The 15,633-nt window shown below is 42.0% G+C and overlaps 1 protein-coding gene across 1 annotated transcript in view; it reads left to right on the forward strand.

Moving 5' to 3' along the window:
* Prkch (protein kinase C eta) overlaps positions 1-15,633 on the forward strand; it is a 223,387-nt gene that overhangs the window by 147,100 nt on the left and 60,654 nt on the right. Inside the window, exon 10 of the mRNA XM_047540006.1 lies at positions 7,973-8,127. Coding sequence (XP_047395962.1) covers positions 7,973-8,127 — 155 coding nt within the window. The remainder of the gene's footprint in view (positions 1-7,972; positions 8,128-15,633) is intronic.

Raw genomic sequence — 15,633 nt, forward strand, 5'->3', positions numbered from 1 at the left:
TTCAGCCTTTTAATTGTGCTTAATGTGGTTAAATTCAAGTGGTTTCCAGTTCAGACGTGGTGCAATCGATTTCCTCACACGGGTGATTTTCCACTGTGACCTCTTTGACGTCAGTAACTGTTTCCTGTTGATTTGAACTCCCTATTCACCCTGTACATGACTTTGTCAGAGAAAAAAAAAAAAAAATAAAGCAATAGCTCTTAGGAGAAATTCAGCACAATGCTATTACTGGAGATTTTCTTCTCCTTGCCCGCAGCTGTTAGTAGCTCTCTACAGCTTTGGATACTGTGGAGGGGATGTTATTCAGATAAAAATACTTCATAGCTACTCTTAGAATTTGGGTAAAGAAGTATAGATGTAGCTCCCAGATTGCCATTGCCTTACAGCAGTAACTAAATTATTCATAACTATATGTTTTTTCTATTCTTTGAATTATTTCCAAAGGTAAGCTCTATCCCACTACATTCCTGAGTTTCTTGACTGTTTCTTACTGCCTTCTTATTGCCTTGGTTTCCAAAAAGACACATTGTCAAATGAAAGTTACATCTGCAAATCATAAGGACTATAGATTCCTGTTTTCAACAGAGAAAAATCTTTCTCAATCTGGTTATAAGAATGAGTCAACTTTATAGGAGAAGAGAGTAGCTACTATAAAAAGTCTCACAATAATATGTTGCACTCTGAGCACATTTGCTTTGTAATAGTACTAACATTATTTTAAAGTAGAGAATAAGAGTTATCGTTCAGTATTAGAACATTAGAAGCAGATTGGAACTGAGACTGTGGTTAAAGTGTTTGGTTATCAAACCTAGTTTTGTAACCCCTTGCTAATTAGCAAGATCTTTCCAGAAAGGAAAGTTCTTATCTGGTCAAGACTTACTATAAGACATCAGGCAATGTCCCTGTGTCCCAGCAACTTGGCTAGGAGTCTGACCATCTCCATCAACCCTTCAGCTTCCCGTCCTACCCTGAGAGTTGAGGCGCTGTTGTAACTGCTGATTCAGCTGCCATTTCATCCTGTTTACATGTGGGTGTGTGTAAGTGTGCACCTGTGCCAGTCCAAGAGGTCCATAGGGAGGCACTGTCTGTGCATCCTCTGCTCACAGAAGTTCGCTGCCAAGGGGATGCAGCTGCAGTCAGGGTACCATCCTACACTTACTGCAACTGGGGGATAGCCGTGGTGCCTGAAGCTGTCGTGGAGGCGGCAATGATGAGGAGGATAATAATAATAGTAGTTGTTAACATGTTTTGAGCAGTTACCGTGTGCCAGGCACTGTATGGAACTCTTAACTCATTTTGTCCTTCTAAGCCTGTGAGTTCAACCATCTTGCTATCCTCATTGTGCAGATTTGAGCTTTGAGAGAGTTGAAATAGGTGCAGCAGGAGCTGTGTGTACCTCCTAACACTGCAGCTCCAGAGCCCAGGTGCCATCACTGCACCATGCTCCTCTTGGTGACTTAGCAGGGACTTTGGCACTGGCCACGAGGTCTTCTCCTAGATTAGCTATGGTTCTACCCATAGCTTCTATTCGTTGAGATTCTTTTCCAGACCTGGCACTGTGCAAGCCTCTTTGCTTCTGGTTAATCCTTACGTAGCCACTGTTGTTGTTGCTGTTATTATCCTAGGCAGATGAATAAAGAATTCTCTCACTAAAATCGCTTTGTGTTTTAGTTAAAATCATCTTGGTAGTAAAGAGAAAATTTATCACAGGCTATTTAGAAAAGGTAGAACTAAAAATGAAGACTTGGATGTACAAAGGGCCTAGAATCCAAGGGCAGAAACTAGCCAGGACTGTCGGAGGAAGATTCGAGGAACCCAGGTTGTTTCCTTCTTAGATCACTCACCCTCCCCTGACCCCTTGTTTTTGTCTCACTCTGTTTCTGCTTCTTCTTTCCCCTCATCCATTCATCTACCCACCTACCCACCCACCCATCTATCTGACTTTCCATTACACCTGTCCATCTGTATGTCAGTCAGTCCATCCATCCATCCGTCCATCCATCCCGGCTCTCACCACTCTTACACAAGGCATTGCACATGTTCATACCACAAAGGCAATCTCAGCTCCTTGAGTCACATTTCGCCATTTCCCATACACAGTCCAGACTAAATTAAAACCTCTTTTTCCCAGTTTAAATTTTCTGGGAAACAGACTCTGGGAGCCCCAGCTTGGTCCAATTAGTTGTATAGGAGGCTCAGCACTTACCACAAAACCATGCTGGGCAGTGCTCTAGAAAGGCTCACCATGCACCTGAGTCGATACCTCCAAAGCTGTCTGCTACAGTTGCCTGACAGGATTTTGTCCCTTGTCCATGCTCACTCTACAGAGCATCATCTTGTCACTGGTACCATTTTGGCATAGCACTTGCATCCACCTGAGAGTTTGATCTCTAATTTTTCTTCTTGTAGTTACCTGCTAGTTTCAGCTTCTAAGAAGAATCCATAAAGAGGAGCTTTAAGGAATGCCCACTAGTAACAGCCACTGTCAGTTCAGGGGATATTTTTGTCCCCTTTGGCCTGGAGAAGTAGCAGCTCTGGATTGAGAACCAGGGCAGAGAGTTGGCCCAGGCTGCAGCAAGTTAATGCAACCAGAGCAGATGATGACAGGAATTCTATTATTACCAGACAATGGCCTGTTGACCTTTGTGCCTGTAACTCACACCCAGGTGTGGGGACAAAGGAATTTCTGAGTTGTTTTATTCCCCCAAGTTTTCATCATTCCATGTTAATGACTTGCATTTGTGGTCTGTTGAATCAGAGAGGAAAGAGAGGAGCAAGGGATAGACAAAGGGCTTGGCCACTTGGCTTTGGGACTGAGGTGAAACCAGCTTCCTGGACCTTAGGTTTCCTATTATACAGGTCAAGGCAAATTTACTTTAGGGCAGCCAAAACCTCAAGTGGAGCTGTACAGATGTTAAGCTCAGTTTCTAGGAAACTTGGACTTTAGAAAACCTAGAATGACTATGTACATAAGTTTAAATACAGAAAGAGGCCTCCTATGCCATCTCTGCCTAGGGTTGGATTTAGAATGTTAACTTGCCCCAGAAGTGACTCACATCTATCTTAATCCAGCATATGGTACCTCCCTAATGCAGGATTTCCAAAAAATGCTTCATCTAGTTGCCTCACTGTTGAATTGGTAAAGCATCATTTAGCATTTGGCAAGTAATCAGTGATACTAGTTCTTAAATAGTACAGATGGTGAGTGGAGTTATGGGTGAAAGTTATCTTCTCCCCCCTTCCAGAACTTCAAGTGTAGGTGTCTGCTTTGTAAAAGGCATCCACTAAATGTGAAAGGTTTCCTGTAGGTCAATGGAGTTAGTGACAAAGGAGTAAAATTTTGCTGGAGTGATGTGTTTTTGTGGCTGACGTCGTTTTATTACATGCGGCATGTTCCAACACTTACTGGAGTCTTTTACAAGCCAGATCCCATAGTTGCCACCTGTTTCACCCCAGGCACTGGCCTTAAAATTCTAATGGAGACCAGTAGGTGAGTGATCATGTTTATTAATAGAGCTGAAGTCGTGTAGCTCTCAGTTGTGGGTGACCTGGGATGGGGTCGAGTAAAACACCCCTAACTGGCCTTTGGCTTCTTCCACAAATGCTTGATTATGAAAATAGCAGTACAGTGACAGTGAGAGACCTCACACTGGCCACCTCGGCACCTGACAGCTGTGCAGTCCCTGCACTCCGCCTCAGACCTTAGCTTCAGGTGTCGGTGCCTCTCTGCACCTTCTCCTTCAGTCCCCATTCTGACCTGTTTTGTATCCTCATCTTCAAGCCTAGGGAATCAGTTCTTCTCAGAAGCTTCCCCCATATCCTACCCCAGCCTCCAGTCTGCTCAGATGTTCTGCTGGGTGTCCCCATGATGCCCTCTGACCCTTCCATTGCACTTACATGCTGGGTAATGCACTCTGTCCCTATGTCTGTGAGCAGGTGTGGGCTCTCCTCGGTTTCAAGATACTTAGGCCCTGGCAGACTGTGTGTGCCCATTAAGCAATTGTTCTTGCCAGGAAACTTTAAGGAAGTATAAACAGCCTCTAAAAACTGCAGTAGGTACTATGCAGCCTATGTACTAGAACTCAGATCCCCTGGACTCCTGGGACCCAAACGAGAGCCAATCCACTCTCATTTTGTATACCATTCCAACAGACCTGATGGCCTGGTTACTTCAGGCAATAGGAAGGCCCTTGGTAGGGAAAGGGTCATCACTAGTGTCCCTTAATAATGTACAACAAGATGTGAAGGTCCCTGTTTTTGTAGCCACTTTCTGATCTCCGCTTCCTAAATAACTGCTAAGACAACTTTAAAGCCACATTTTCCCAATATCTTCCATCTTTCAGATCAAAATAAGGAAATCATGAAGGAAGCACATGTGACCCTGGCTTCTGATGATAAGAGTAATAAATTCATCAGAGAAACCTTGAGAGGAAATGAAAAGTATGAAGAAATAAATGTCACCCCAGATCCCCACAACCCAAAACTGACTTCTTTTACTCCATAGGTTTTATTTTTGGTCCTTTCTATGCATATCTGCATCTTTGGTTTTAACTGAAGTCAGTTGGCACACTCACATTTATGATCTTTTTTTTTTTAAAACTGAAAAGATCTTCATTAGAGCCACCAGCAGTAGCACCATCAACTACCATTTATTGCACACTTGCTAGAAGGCAGCGATGACATGCTTAATAAAATTTTATTTCAGCTGATGGCCCCTCACTCACCTCCCCCACCTAGTGATAAGTAGATCTTCTTTTCTGAGCACTGGAAATTTTTGTCATTTATTTCCTTCTCTGCAATAAGAATCTTCAAGAAATTGCTGGTAAATCTTTTCCTCCTCTGCAGCAGACTTTTTAAAATAGGGTGAATGGAAGTGCAAGTAAATAGAGGGTTTCCTTGCAGCAAAAATCATGTTGCTAGTTGATAGGTATATTTTTGTTTTTCTGCCTTGTGATATTACTTGAGGTCTTTGATAGGATGGCTCATTCCTTTTCATTAAATCCTTATTGCATCTTGGGGCCTGTTTGTTTCCCCTTCCTGCCTGCTTCAAGGGTTGATTGTAGCCCCAGGGCTGTGAATTGTACCTTCTGTTCTAGGTGGTGCCAGACAGGAGGTACGAAATGAGACTGACTGAAAAGACACAGAATGATTGATCTATATTTTTGCAGTTCTGAAGCTTGTGACCCCTTCTTACCTTGCTGTGTGGCAGGGTGAGGGTGCAAAGTTATGGGTGTTATCTGAGAATCTGCCTCCAGGGCTGTAGGTGGATCTGAGATGGAGGAGAATGAGCAAGACCAGAGGGCAGCATTTTCTCCCCCAGACAGTGTTTAGCCCAGAATCTGACATTTAGAACTTTAGATACCAAAAAAAAAAAAAAAAATTGTGTTTGTGTGTGTGCGTGCGTGCGTGCACGCACACACACATGCATTTGTGCAATGGAAGTGGATAAAATTTCCTTTGGAGTGCCCTTATGTTTTTTGATGCCTACTGCCTTAGAAACCCTTGCCAAGGATGCAAACTGTGGCAGCCTAAGTGTGGCCATTCACCTACTGACCCAGTTCCAGTAATCAGATGTTCAGAGGAAGTGGAGGCTGTGTGGCTGTCAGTCACATCCACGACAAAGGTGAACAGGCTAGTTAACAAAATGTCAAAGGCTGACCTACTCGCCCAGGGATGCTTTGGGGTTTCTTTTCCACCTTATTCTTCGTCAGGCCCCCGGCAGCTACTCTTCCAAATAAACACCATGGTAGCTTAAAAACTTCTTGTGCAAATGGAGCTTTGGGAGGTGTCTCCAGTGTGTGCTTACCCTCCCCCCGCCCACCACTAACCTGCTCCTTGCACCCGAGTCCTTCCCATAGAGAAATACAGGGTAGCCATTGCTCATCAGAGCCTGTCCCACCCAGTTCTGCCTCTCCCCTTGTGGTTCACACTCAAACGAGGGCCTCCAGCTTAGTCAGACAGCTTGCTATATTTATATTGTTTCCCATTTGGCTTATGTTGGCCAATCTGAAGAGTTGTGTTGGTGGTGGGAGTGGTTTTGGTTTGGGGAAATCTTGCTATTCCCCCTTCACTTTTAAATTTTTGCTTGTTATTAGTAGAGATAGATATATTTAATAAGCACAGGGGATTTTTTCCCCTTCTAATTCAGGTATTAGTTAAAATAGGGACAAGGAGGTCACAAGTCACACTGCCTTCTGATAGGGATCTGCTTGATTACACAGTGATGCAATGAGAGGTGAGCCAGAGCACGCACGTCTCCCTGCCCATTGTTCAACTGGGAATGTGTGGCAACCTGCCCAGCAAAGTTGGTGGCACTTAGAACCCCAAATAAAGAGGAGCTTGGAATACACAGCCTTTGGTAAAGTACCAATTTCCCACATAGCGACCTCCTCCTACATCCCACCCCCGCCAAAAGGCATCCCAGCCTGTGAATGAATGGCACTCGACCCTGCAGGCTTTGACTCACAGGTCACTTGCTCAGAACCCTTCCCTGACCCCCACTCAGGTGACCAGATGTCACTGCTTTCTCTGCTTGCCCTTTGTTTTTCTTTACCAGAATGTCTAGATTTGATTTTTTAAAAAATAATAATAATAAGCCAATCCCCAAAAACCAAAGATCAAATGTTTTCCTTGATAAGTGGATGATGATATATAATGGGGATGGGGGATGGGGGAGAGAGAAGAATGAAGGGATTTTAGGTTACGTAGAGGGAAATGAGGTGGGGGCAGGGGTATGAAAGATGGTGGACTGAGACGGACATCATTACCTATGTACATGTATGATTACACGAATGGCATGAATCTACATTGTGCACAAACATAGAAATGAAAATTTGTACCCCATTTGTGTACAATGAATCAAAATGCAGTCTGTAAAAATAAAAGAAAATTAAAAATTTTTTAAAATACATATTTTTTAGTTGTAAATGGACACAATACCTTTGTTTTATTTATGTATTTTTTATGTGGTGCTGAGGATCAAACCCAGTGCCTCACACATGCCTCACACAAGCACTGTACCACTGAGCCACAACCCCAGCCCCTAGATTTGCTTTTTTGTATAACTTTTTTAAAAGAAAATACCATGTATTTCTTGCACCAGGCTTTCTCTAGGTAGAACTGCATCTGCTTTATGTCTGTGGTTCTCTCTGTTGGGTCCCCAGCACTTCATTCAGCACCACGTCACCAGGAACTTCACAGATGTTCATGAGGGAGGGAGAAGGGAGGAACCTCTTGATCACTGAGACCCTTGAATCAAAACCTTTGATACCGTACATCACAGCCATCCTCTTTAATTGAGATGTACACGTTTCTTTTGATAGGTGATCTAACTCTGTACAGCACCTGTTATACCACTTACTTTGCACCTAGGATCTGCACAGGTAACTTTTTAGGCATCTGTTTCACCAGGGGGGAGAGAGTCCCTGCAGTAAGGATGGCCCCCATTCATGTTACACTCCCACTTCTGACTCCGGATCTTCTGATGGACGAAGGGACTTTCTCAGTGGAGACTCCTCAGAGACCATCATTAGACCTCTGTTTGACTGATTTATCTAAAGGGTTTTCCCTTTTTTTGTTCTCTACCCACTTAGGAGGACTAAAATGCCTGTTGGATATCCTTCATTTCTATGGTTAACCCCCCACACTCAGATGGAGACATCTGCCTTTTCATTTACGTCACTCTGTTCTCTTACTTGGCCTTTAAGGTGCAGAATCACAGCCAGAACCAAGGGCTCCTGGTGCCTTCTCTACTTGTTACTGATGGAAATTCGATTTTGTATGGAATTGCCTGAAGGGGGTCCAGCCATCACCCCTCCGTGAGGGATCCAACCATCCAGACCCACCTCTGTCCCTGACAGCTGTCAGGAGGGTCATGGAGTACTTCCCTTGACAGTCTCTCCTCTCCTTGCCACACCCCAAGACAACATGATTGAACTCTAGGCTAATTGCTACACCTTCTGTTTTTACCCAGGACCGTCTGTTTTTCGTGATGGAGTTTGTGAATGGCGGAGACTTGATGTTCCACATCCAGAAGTCCCGGCGTTTTGATGAAGCGCGGGCTCGATTCTATGCTGCGGAGATCATTTCTGCACTCATGTTCCTACATGAGAAGGGAATCATCTATCGGTGAGTTTGGGTCACTGATTTCCCTGCTCCTGGTTCATTCCCTGCCCCGTCTCCCTGCTTGATCCATCCATTTCTCAAGATAATCAAGCAAAGTCTTTTTGGAGTTAAATTCACCAAAGGTCCAAATATTTATTAGAATACATGAGTAACATAGTGATGGACCCTGCCTCCAAACTCAAACTTGGCCCATTTGATATTCACAAAATGGGCCAGAGAGGCTAAGAAGAGATTATTCATGGATTGGTTCAGTGGGATTTTCCTAAAATCCTGTTACAGCCCAGCCATGTAAGGTGCTGAACACATATTAGTCTTTCTTATTTCATTTGAACATCTCAAGTGAATTGGTTAATGTGGATCCATTCTACTTTAAAAATGCACGAACTTCCAGGCCTGGTGGCCCACACCTGTGATTCTAATGACTTGGGAGGCTAAGGCAGGGGAATCACAAATTCAAAGCCAGCCTCAGCAACTTAGTGAGACCCTGTCTCAAAATAAAAAATAAAAAACAGCCTTGCTCAACAGTTAGTGCTCCTGGGTTAAATAACGGTACAAGAAAAAAAAAAAAGCATAAATTGGACACTGTGGGTCTAGTTTAAGTTGCTGTAATAACAGTCACAGTCAAAGGGAATGGAATTGCCAGTCAGCAACCAAGAGGTGACCTGCTGATGAGCAGTGTCCTATGTGATGATATTTATCACTTGCAGCCCCCTCCCAAAGAGGATTTGATTCCATTTCATAACACACAATCTTTTTATCCCAATATACCATAATTTGAATGGGCTCAAAATCTGATTGATTTTGTTAGAACTCAGTGGATAGCAAAGGAAACTTTAGTCAAAGAGAATGTTGGGGAGGGTGGGAAATGTAATAGTGTTAGACACTTTTTATTCAAATTTCGTTTTTTTCTGTTGTTGATATCTTCCTACTCTTTCAATCACATTATAACTAAGTTGCTACATGTGTATTTTTTTCTCTTGAGATACAGTTGCTGCTTTCCTTTGACAAAAATTTTCTTTCACACTTTGTATATGCTGAAATAAAGAATCTTCCATTTATTAGCCTTGCTGAACATCGTTCCTTTTGTGATCTCACAGAAATATTGACAGTACTATGAAAGTATAAAGAGAGCTTTAAAAGCCACAAATATTCTTAAATGCCTTGGGAGGTCAAAATAGGAAGAGAATAAGCAGTAAGACTAGAAAAAAGTGGGAAAGCAAAGCAGGTATAACAGGTCTGGTGGGATGCAGGGCGCCTGACCATGTAGGCGCGGCCCCTTTATCACAGACCACAGATTCTGAAGTGGTCTCACACTCAGGGCAGTGAGTTCGGCTTTGTTCTCCTCTCCCTGGCATGTCCATCCATCTCTGCTCTGTTTACCCCCAAAGAGTGCTTGTCCACATTTAATTCTTAAGAGTAATGACTTCCCTGCCCACCAGGGACTTCTGTTATAAATCAAAATAATATTATCAATGAAAGCTCAACTGAATATTCATTACCATTACCAATACTTTACCACTATATCTCCCATAATGCTCCCAACAATATTGTTATATAACAACAACATTGGTCACTTTGTTTAGATGAATAATTGAGTCTTGGGAAGGCTTAATTAATAATCAGGCAATTAACCAAGAGTGAAACCAGAATTTAAATCATATTTCTAACCATTGGGATACCCTACCCTGTCTTCTCAGGAGAGATGTGGAGATTGAGGACACCACTAGAGAGCTGGTTTCTGATTCCCCTTTCAGTGCTAGGACAACTTTAATTCATGGAAATACTGCAGACTGGGGATAAATAGTATGGCCTAAACTCAAGTTTTTGTGGGTACTCAGGGGCTTTAGGTAAGCTCTGTACTGTATTGCTGAAGGCAGCAAACTTTCTCTCCCATGCTGCATATCTCTACTTCTATTTCATTTGTCTTGAAATACAGATGATGAATGTTGTAACTGATGTAGTTTCTGGCGAAGCAGTATCAGTCTGCATCTTGAGGTTTTATTTCAATTCATGGTACCTGTGGTTCAATTCTGAGAATTGATTTTAATTTACTCTTGGACTTGAATCCCATATTCGGGCTGTGACTGATATGACTGACTTTGAAGGGAGCACATTTAATTAGGTTAGATTCAAATGCTATTTTTGTCCCGTGGATTTATTTCACAGGATAATTTAATTCCATTCAGTCTATTGGCTGGGAGCAGAGTCTTCAGGGCAAAGCCTTTGCAAGCCAAGTCCTGGGAATTCACACATAGTCAAGGGTACATTTGGGTCACAGAGGGTAGGAATTTGATACAGGAACCCAGTGAGAAACTTGGAAGCATCAGACAACCTCACTTATCATGCATGTCCCAAGACAGCCTTGATCAGAACCAACATGATCTCTCCAGAAGATGCCTCTGACCTATCCAAATAGCTGGTTTATTTTGAACTTTTCTTCTGGGGAAAGAGGAGGTGTTTATTGTCCATCAAGTTACAAGATAGTACCTATTGTAAATCATTGTTAAAAGGGACCTTGAAGGTAGTACCTTAGGCTCCTTCTGACACAAATCTGCACCTGTGGGGGTGGGTCACAGGCCAGTCACACTGATGTACTCATCAGCTTGTGTTCTGATCCTGACTCTTGAATACATCAGCTCGTATTTTGTGGAGATACAACAGGAGATGGGTCCATCCCTTTATCTTTTGGTGGGAAGGTCTAGAGCCTCCCATTTCTCAGAAACCAAGGAGAATGGTCTAGAAAGCTGGCAACCAGGGAAGTTGGCTTTGTCCAGGGAAAAAAAGACTGCTCATTCCTGCATGCTGGGCTTGTTGGCAGACTGGGAGCCCAGACAGTGCTCACGAATAATTTCCTCATGGCACAGGGTTTTTTCCAGAATCAAGCCCTACAGAAAATTTAGGGAGACATAGAGGCAGGAAGCCCACTTTCAAGCCTACAGGCGCCATTTTCTGTCATGTCTCATTAACTATATTAAAGCAGAATTCTGCTATCGCTGACCCATTCAACTCCACACTTCCCTGAGCTGGCCAGCACACACTTGATCTGCTGTTTCTGACAAAGTGTGGAATGCATCTGAAAAATGTTGGGTGAGGAGGTTTATAGAGGGCGTAGTTGAAGCGTTGGCTCTTGTTTACCACGTTACTCTTGAACACACAGCACGTCTCCACACACACTTTCCAGGCATGAGCCTGACCACTTGGCAGGCGGCGTGTGTGGTCATCAAGCTCCAGGCACCTTCTGGGGCATTTCATGCTCCCATTTTCCAGATGTGGAGCCCGTCCATGGAGAGGAGGCCTGTGCCCCACCAAGGTCAACTGCCAGAGCTGACACATCATCTTCTACTCTGAGGCTTAAATGCCCTTAAATGCTCGTTAACTTTAGAGGAAAATCACCTTCGGTTTCTCTCCAAAGTGAGAGAAAAATCTCTACCTCATTTGACCTTTCTTTTTTTTTTTTTCTTTTTTTTTTTTTTTTAACTTAGACTTTGGGAAGATTAACAGTATCCCTCACAAATTTCTGTTCCACTAGGTTCTGAACACAATGGTTGGATCTGTGTGGATATCCCAGTGCCTAACGTTGACCATGTCTTTGTCTTCAGATTGGCACAGGGGCCGAGGGGCCACATAACTGCCTGGGTGATCTGAACTTAACTGGGTAGACCTTTGCCCAGTGAGCCCATAGCAGGGTTGCTTCTCTGAGCATTGCTCCCTTGGCTAAGGGTTATGTTTCCAAATCTATTTGTGTGTGGGTTTTTTTTTTTTTTTTTTCTCAACTCCTGAATCATTGCTCTCTGCAGTTCCCTCCTTCTGGAAGACTGTGGTGACATCCCTGTGACTCCATCTCCTGGGACCTCTCTCACTCCTTGGTATTTCTCATCAGCAGATTTTCAAACTCCCCAAATGTCTTTCATTGGAACCTAGAATTTTGGAGTCTTACTGTTACCTCCCCTATATTAGAATTCAATACCATATTTATATTTTTTCTATTCATGCTAGTGAGAACAATCTTTTTAGATAAAGATGATAGTCAAATTTAGTAGCTCTTGCCCCGTGCAGTGGTACACCCCTATAATCTCAGCTAAGTGGGAGGCTGAGGCAGGAGGATTGCCAGTTTAAGGCCAGCCTCAGCAATTTAGTGAGACCCGTCTTCAAAATAATCAAAAGGACTGGGATATAGCTCTGTGGTAGAGCAGCCCTGGGTTCAATTCCCAGTGCTACAGAAAAAAATTTGTGTAGCTCTATTTTCACTGTCCTCTTAGAACATCATTCTTTCTACTCTAACAAGTAGGTCGACTCTTTCTAGATCTGCTTACTACAAAGACAGCTGTAAGTGATCCTTTGTTATTTTTATGGTCTTGTTTATTCAGGACGTGCCAGCCATGGGAATGTTCAGAACATGAGTAACTTTCACATCAGGTTTTGGCTGTGAGCACTCCCCCAGGATTGATGCTGGAACTCTGAACTTTGTAGTCACATTCCTGTCTCCTTTCTTCTTAATTCTCCATGCTTTGCTCTGCCAGTGGTGGCCTCATTCAGCAACTACTCTTCCTCTGTCACCAGAAAGCTGTCACCATCCCTGGCTCCTTTTTCAAGGATGTGATAGAAAGCTTAGAGCTTTCCGGCTTATTAGAATCACTTGACATTTCTCCCAAATGTAGTCTTCCCTTTTCTGCAGGGAAACTCAACCTTTTCTGTTTCTTTGCCCAGCCCTTGAGGACCATTTAATAAGGGTTCATTGACTGTCCACTCTCTGCCAAGGATATGGATACAATGATGAGCAAAACTAAAAATATTCCCTGGTGAAGAATATGGTCGAGTGAATTAGAAAGATATCAATAAATGATCATACTATTAGAATGATACTTTAGAATAATTTTATATCACATCCTTCTTCAGTGTACCTGTGGCCAGTCCAATGAAGAAGACAAGGCCAATGCAATGATCGAAAACCCCTCATGGATCCAATCCGGTTAGAGGAAAATGGGGGATCTTCTTAAGGAACTAACTCTTAAGGTCACTAATGAGGAGGGCAGAGAGATCATTTGAGACAGAAGGAATAGAAAATTCAGATGCTCAATAGTAGGGAAGTTTAGTAGCCTGGCGAGTTTAGTTGGCTTTTAAGGGAAGCCAGGTGGCCAGAGTCTAGAGGCACCTCTTGCCACAATTGGCATTTTATTATTCTAGAGTGTTCACATTCACCCGACCTCAAGATTTTATTAGACACTCCTTGTAAATAATTTCTGTCAGTGTTAGGTAAGGCTGGTCATGTTGCCAGTCTCTAAAGGAGTCATCCACTCACAACGAGTTCCTTGCATCCAGGTCTATATGTTTATACTCAACAAGAGAATTATAAAGTATTGTAGTCGGATGAGACCTCCCAAATTACCTAGGGTCAAATTATCTTTTACAGATGAGGGAATTCCAGTCAGAAATGTCCAACCAGTAAATTGCTTCTTAGAGTAGATTTTCTCACAAGATAATTCATCTGTAGTTTGTTTTCCAACTCCAGAAAAATAAAAACACAATTAGAATATTTTGTTTTAATCTTCAGTTTACCGCCAACACAAGGAGTTAATCAGGCATTCTGAGGCATTCGACACTGTTCCTTCCATTTCAGTGAGGAAAATCCAGTTGAGATCAGAACACATTGGCTGAGTGGCTACTTTGTACCCAGGCATTTTTTTTAAGGAGGTGCAAATACAAAATGAGTAGATGTGATGTCTGCCCTTTAGGACTCTTTCTGTAGGATGGCCCATTGACTCGTAATGGCAGATGGATTCCAAAATTGCAGTATGCCCATGTGGTTTTGGGAGAGCAGAGAGAATGACTAATTGGCATAAGATAGTCAGGCAAAAATACAAAGGATCAGTGAAACCCAAGAGTTTCCTCTTGAAAAAATAAGCAAGATTGACAAACCCTTAGCCAAGCTAACCAAAAGAAAAAGAGAGAAGACCCAAATTAACAAAATTAGAGATGAAAAAGGAGACATCACCACAGATAGCACAGTAATCCTAAGGATCATTAGAAACTTGTACTCCAATAAATTGGCAAATCTGGAAGAAATGGATACATTCTAGACACATATGACCCATCAAAAATAAACCCAGAGAATACAGAAAACATAAACAGACCAACAATAAAGCAGTAAGATTGAAGCAGTAATACAAAAGCCTTCCAACAAAGAAAGACCTGAAACTGAACTGATTTTCAGCTGAATTCTCCCACACCTATAAAGAAGAGCTAATACCAGTGCTCCTCAAATTATTCCAGGAAATAGAAAAGGGTGCAGCACTTCCAAATTCATTCAGTGAAGCCAATATCACCCTTGATACTCAAACCAGATAAAGACACATCAAGGGAAATAAACTACAGACCAATATTCCTGATAAACTCAGATGCAAAACTCCCTAATAAAATATTAACAAATTGTATTCAACAACACATTAAGAAGATTGTACATCATGACTAAGTTGATTTTATACCAGAGATGCAAGAGTGCTTCAATGTATGCAAATCAATAAATGAATTCTTCATACTAATTAAGGACAAAAATCACACAGTTATCTCAATAAATGCAATGAAAGCCTGTGACAAAATTCAGCACCCATTCATGATAAAATACTGAAGAAACGAGGGATAGAAGGAGCTCACTTCATCATCTTAAAAGCTACATACAACAAACCCAAAGCCAACATGTTAGTGAGGGAAGAAGAACGGAAAGCATTTCCTCAAAAATCAGAAACCAGACAAGGATACCTACTCTCACCACTCCAATAAAGTACTTGAAATTTTAGCAAGAGCAATTAGGCTAGAGAAGAAAATAAAACGGATACAAATAGGAAAAGAAGTCTTTCATTTTTGTGATAATATGATCCTTTACTTAGAAGTTCCAAAAAGACCCATCAGAAGACTTCAAGAGCTAATAAATTCAGCAAAGAAACAGGATACAAAATCAACATATCAAAACAAATATACACAATAGTGAATTCACTGAAAAAAAAACAGGAAAACAATTCCACTCACAATAGCTAAAAAACTAAAAATAAATAAAAACCTAGGAATAAATCTAACCAAGGAGGTGAAAGACCTCTACCATGAAAAGTATAGAACACTGAAGAAAGAAGTTGGAGAAGACTCTAGGAGATGAAAAGACCACCATGTCCATAAATTGGCAGGATTAATATTGTTAAAATGGTCATATTGCCAAAAATGATACACGGATTCAATTCAATCCTCATAAAAATATTAATATTTTTCATAGAACTAGAAAAAAGAGTCCTAAAATTCATTTGGAAGAATAAAAGACCTAGAATAATAGCTTAAAACAATTTAAAGCCAGAAAACCAATGCTAGAGGCATCACAATACCCAACTTGAAATTATACTACAGAGCTAAAGTAACAAAAACTGCATGGTACTGACCTAAAAACACACAGTACAGTGAAACAGAATAGAAGACACAGACAAACCCACGCAAATATAGTCATCTGTTCTTTGACAAAGATGCCAA

The sequence above is a fragment of the Sciurus carolinensis genome, chromosome 2, assembly GCF_902686445.1.
Source record: "Sciurus carolinensis chromosome 2, mSciCar1.2, whole genome shotgun sequence".
NCBI lineage: Eukaryota > Metazoa > Chordata > Mammalia > Rodentia > Sciuridae > Sciurus > Sciurus carolinensis.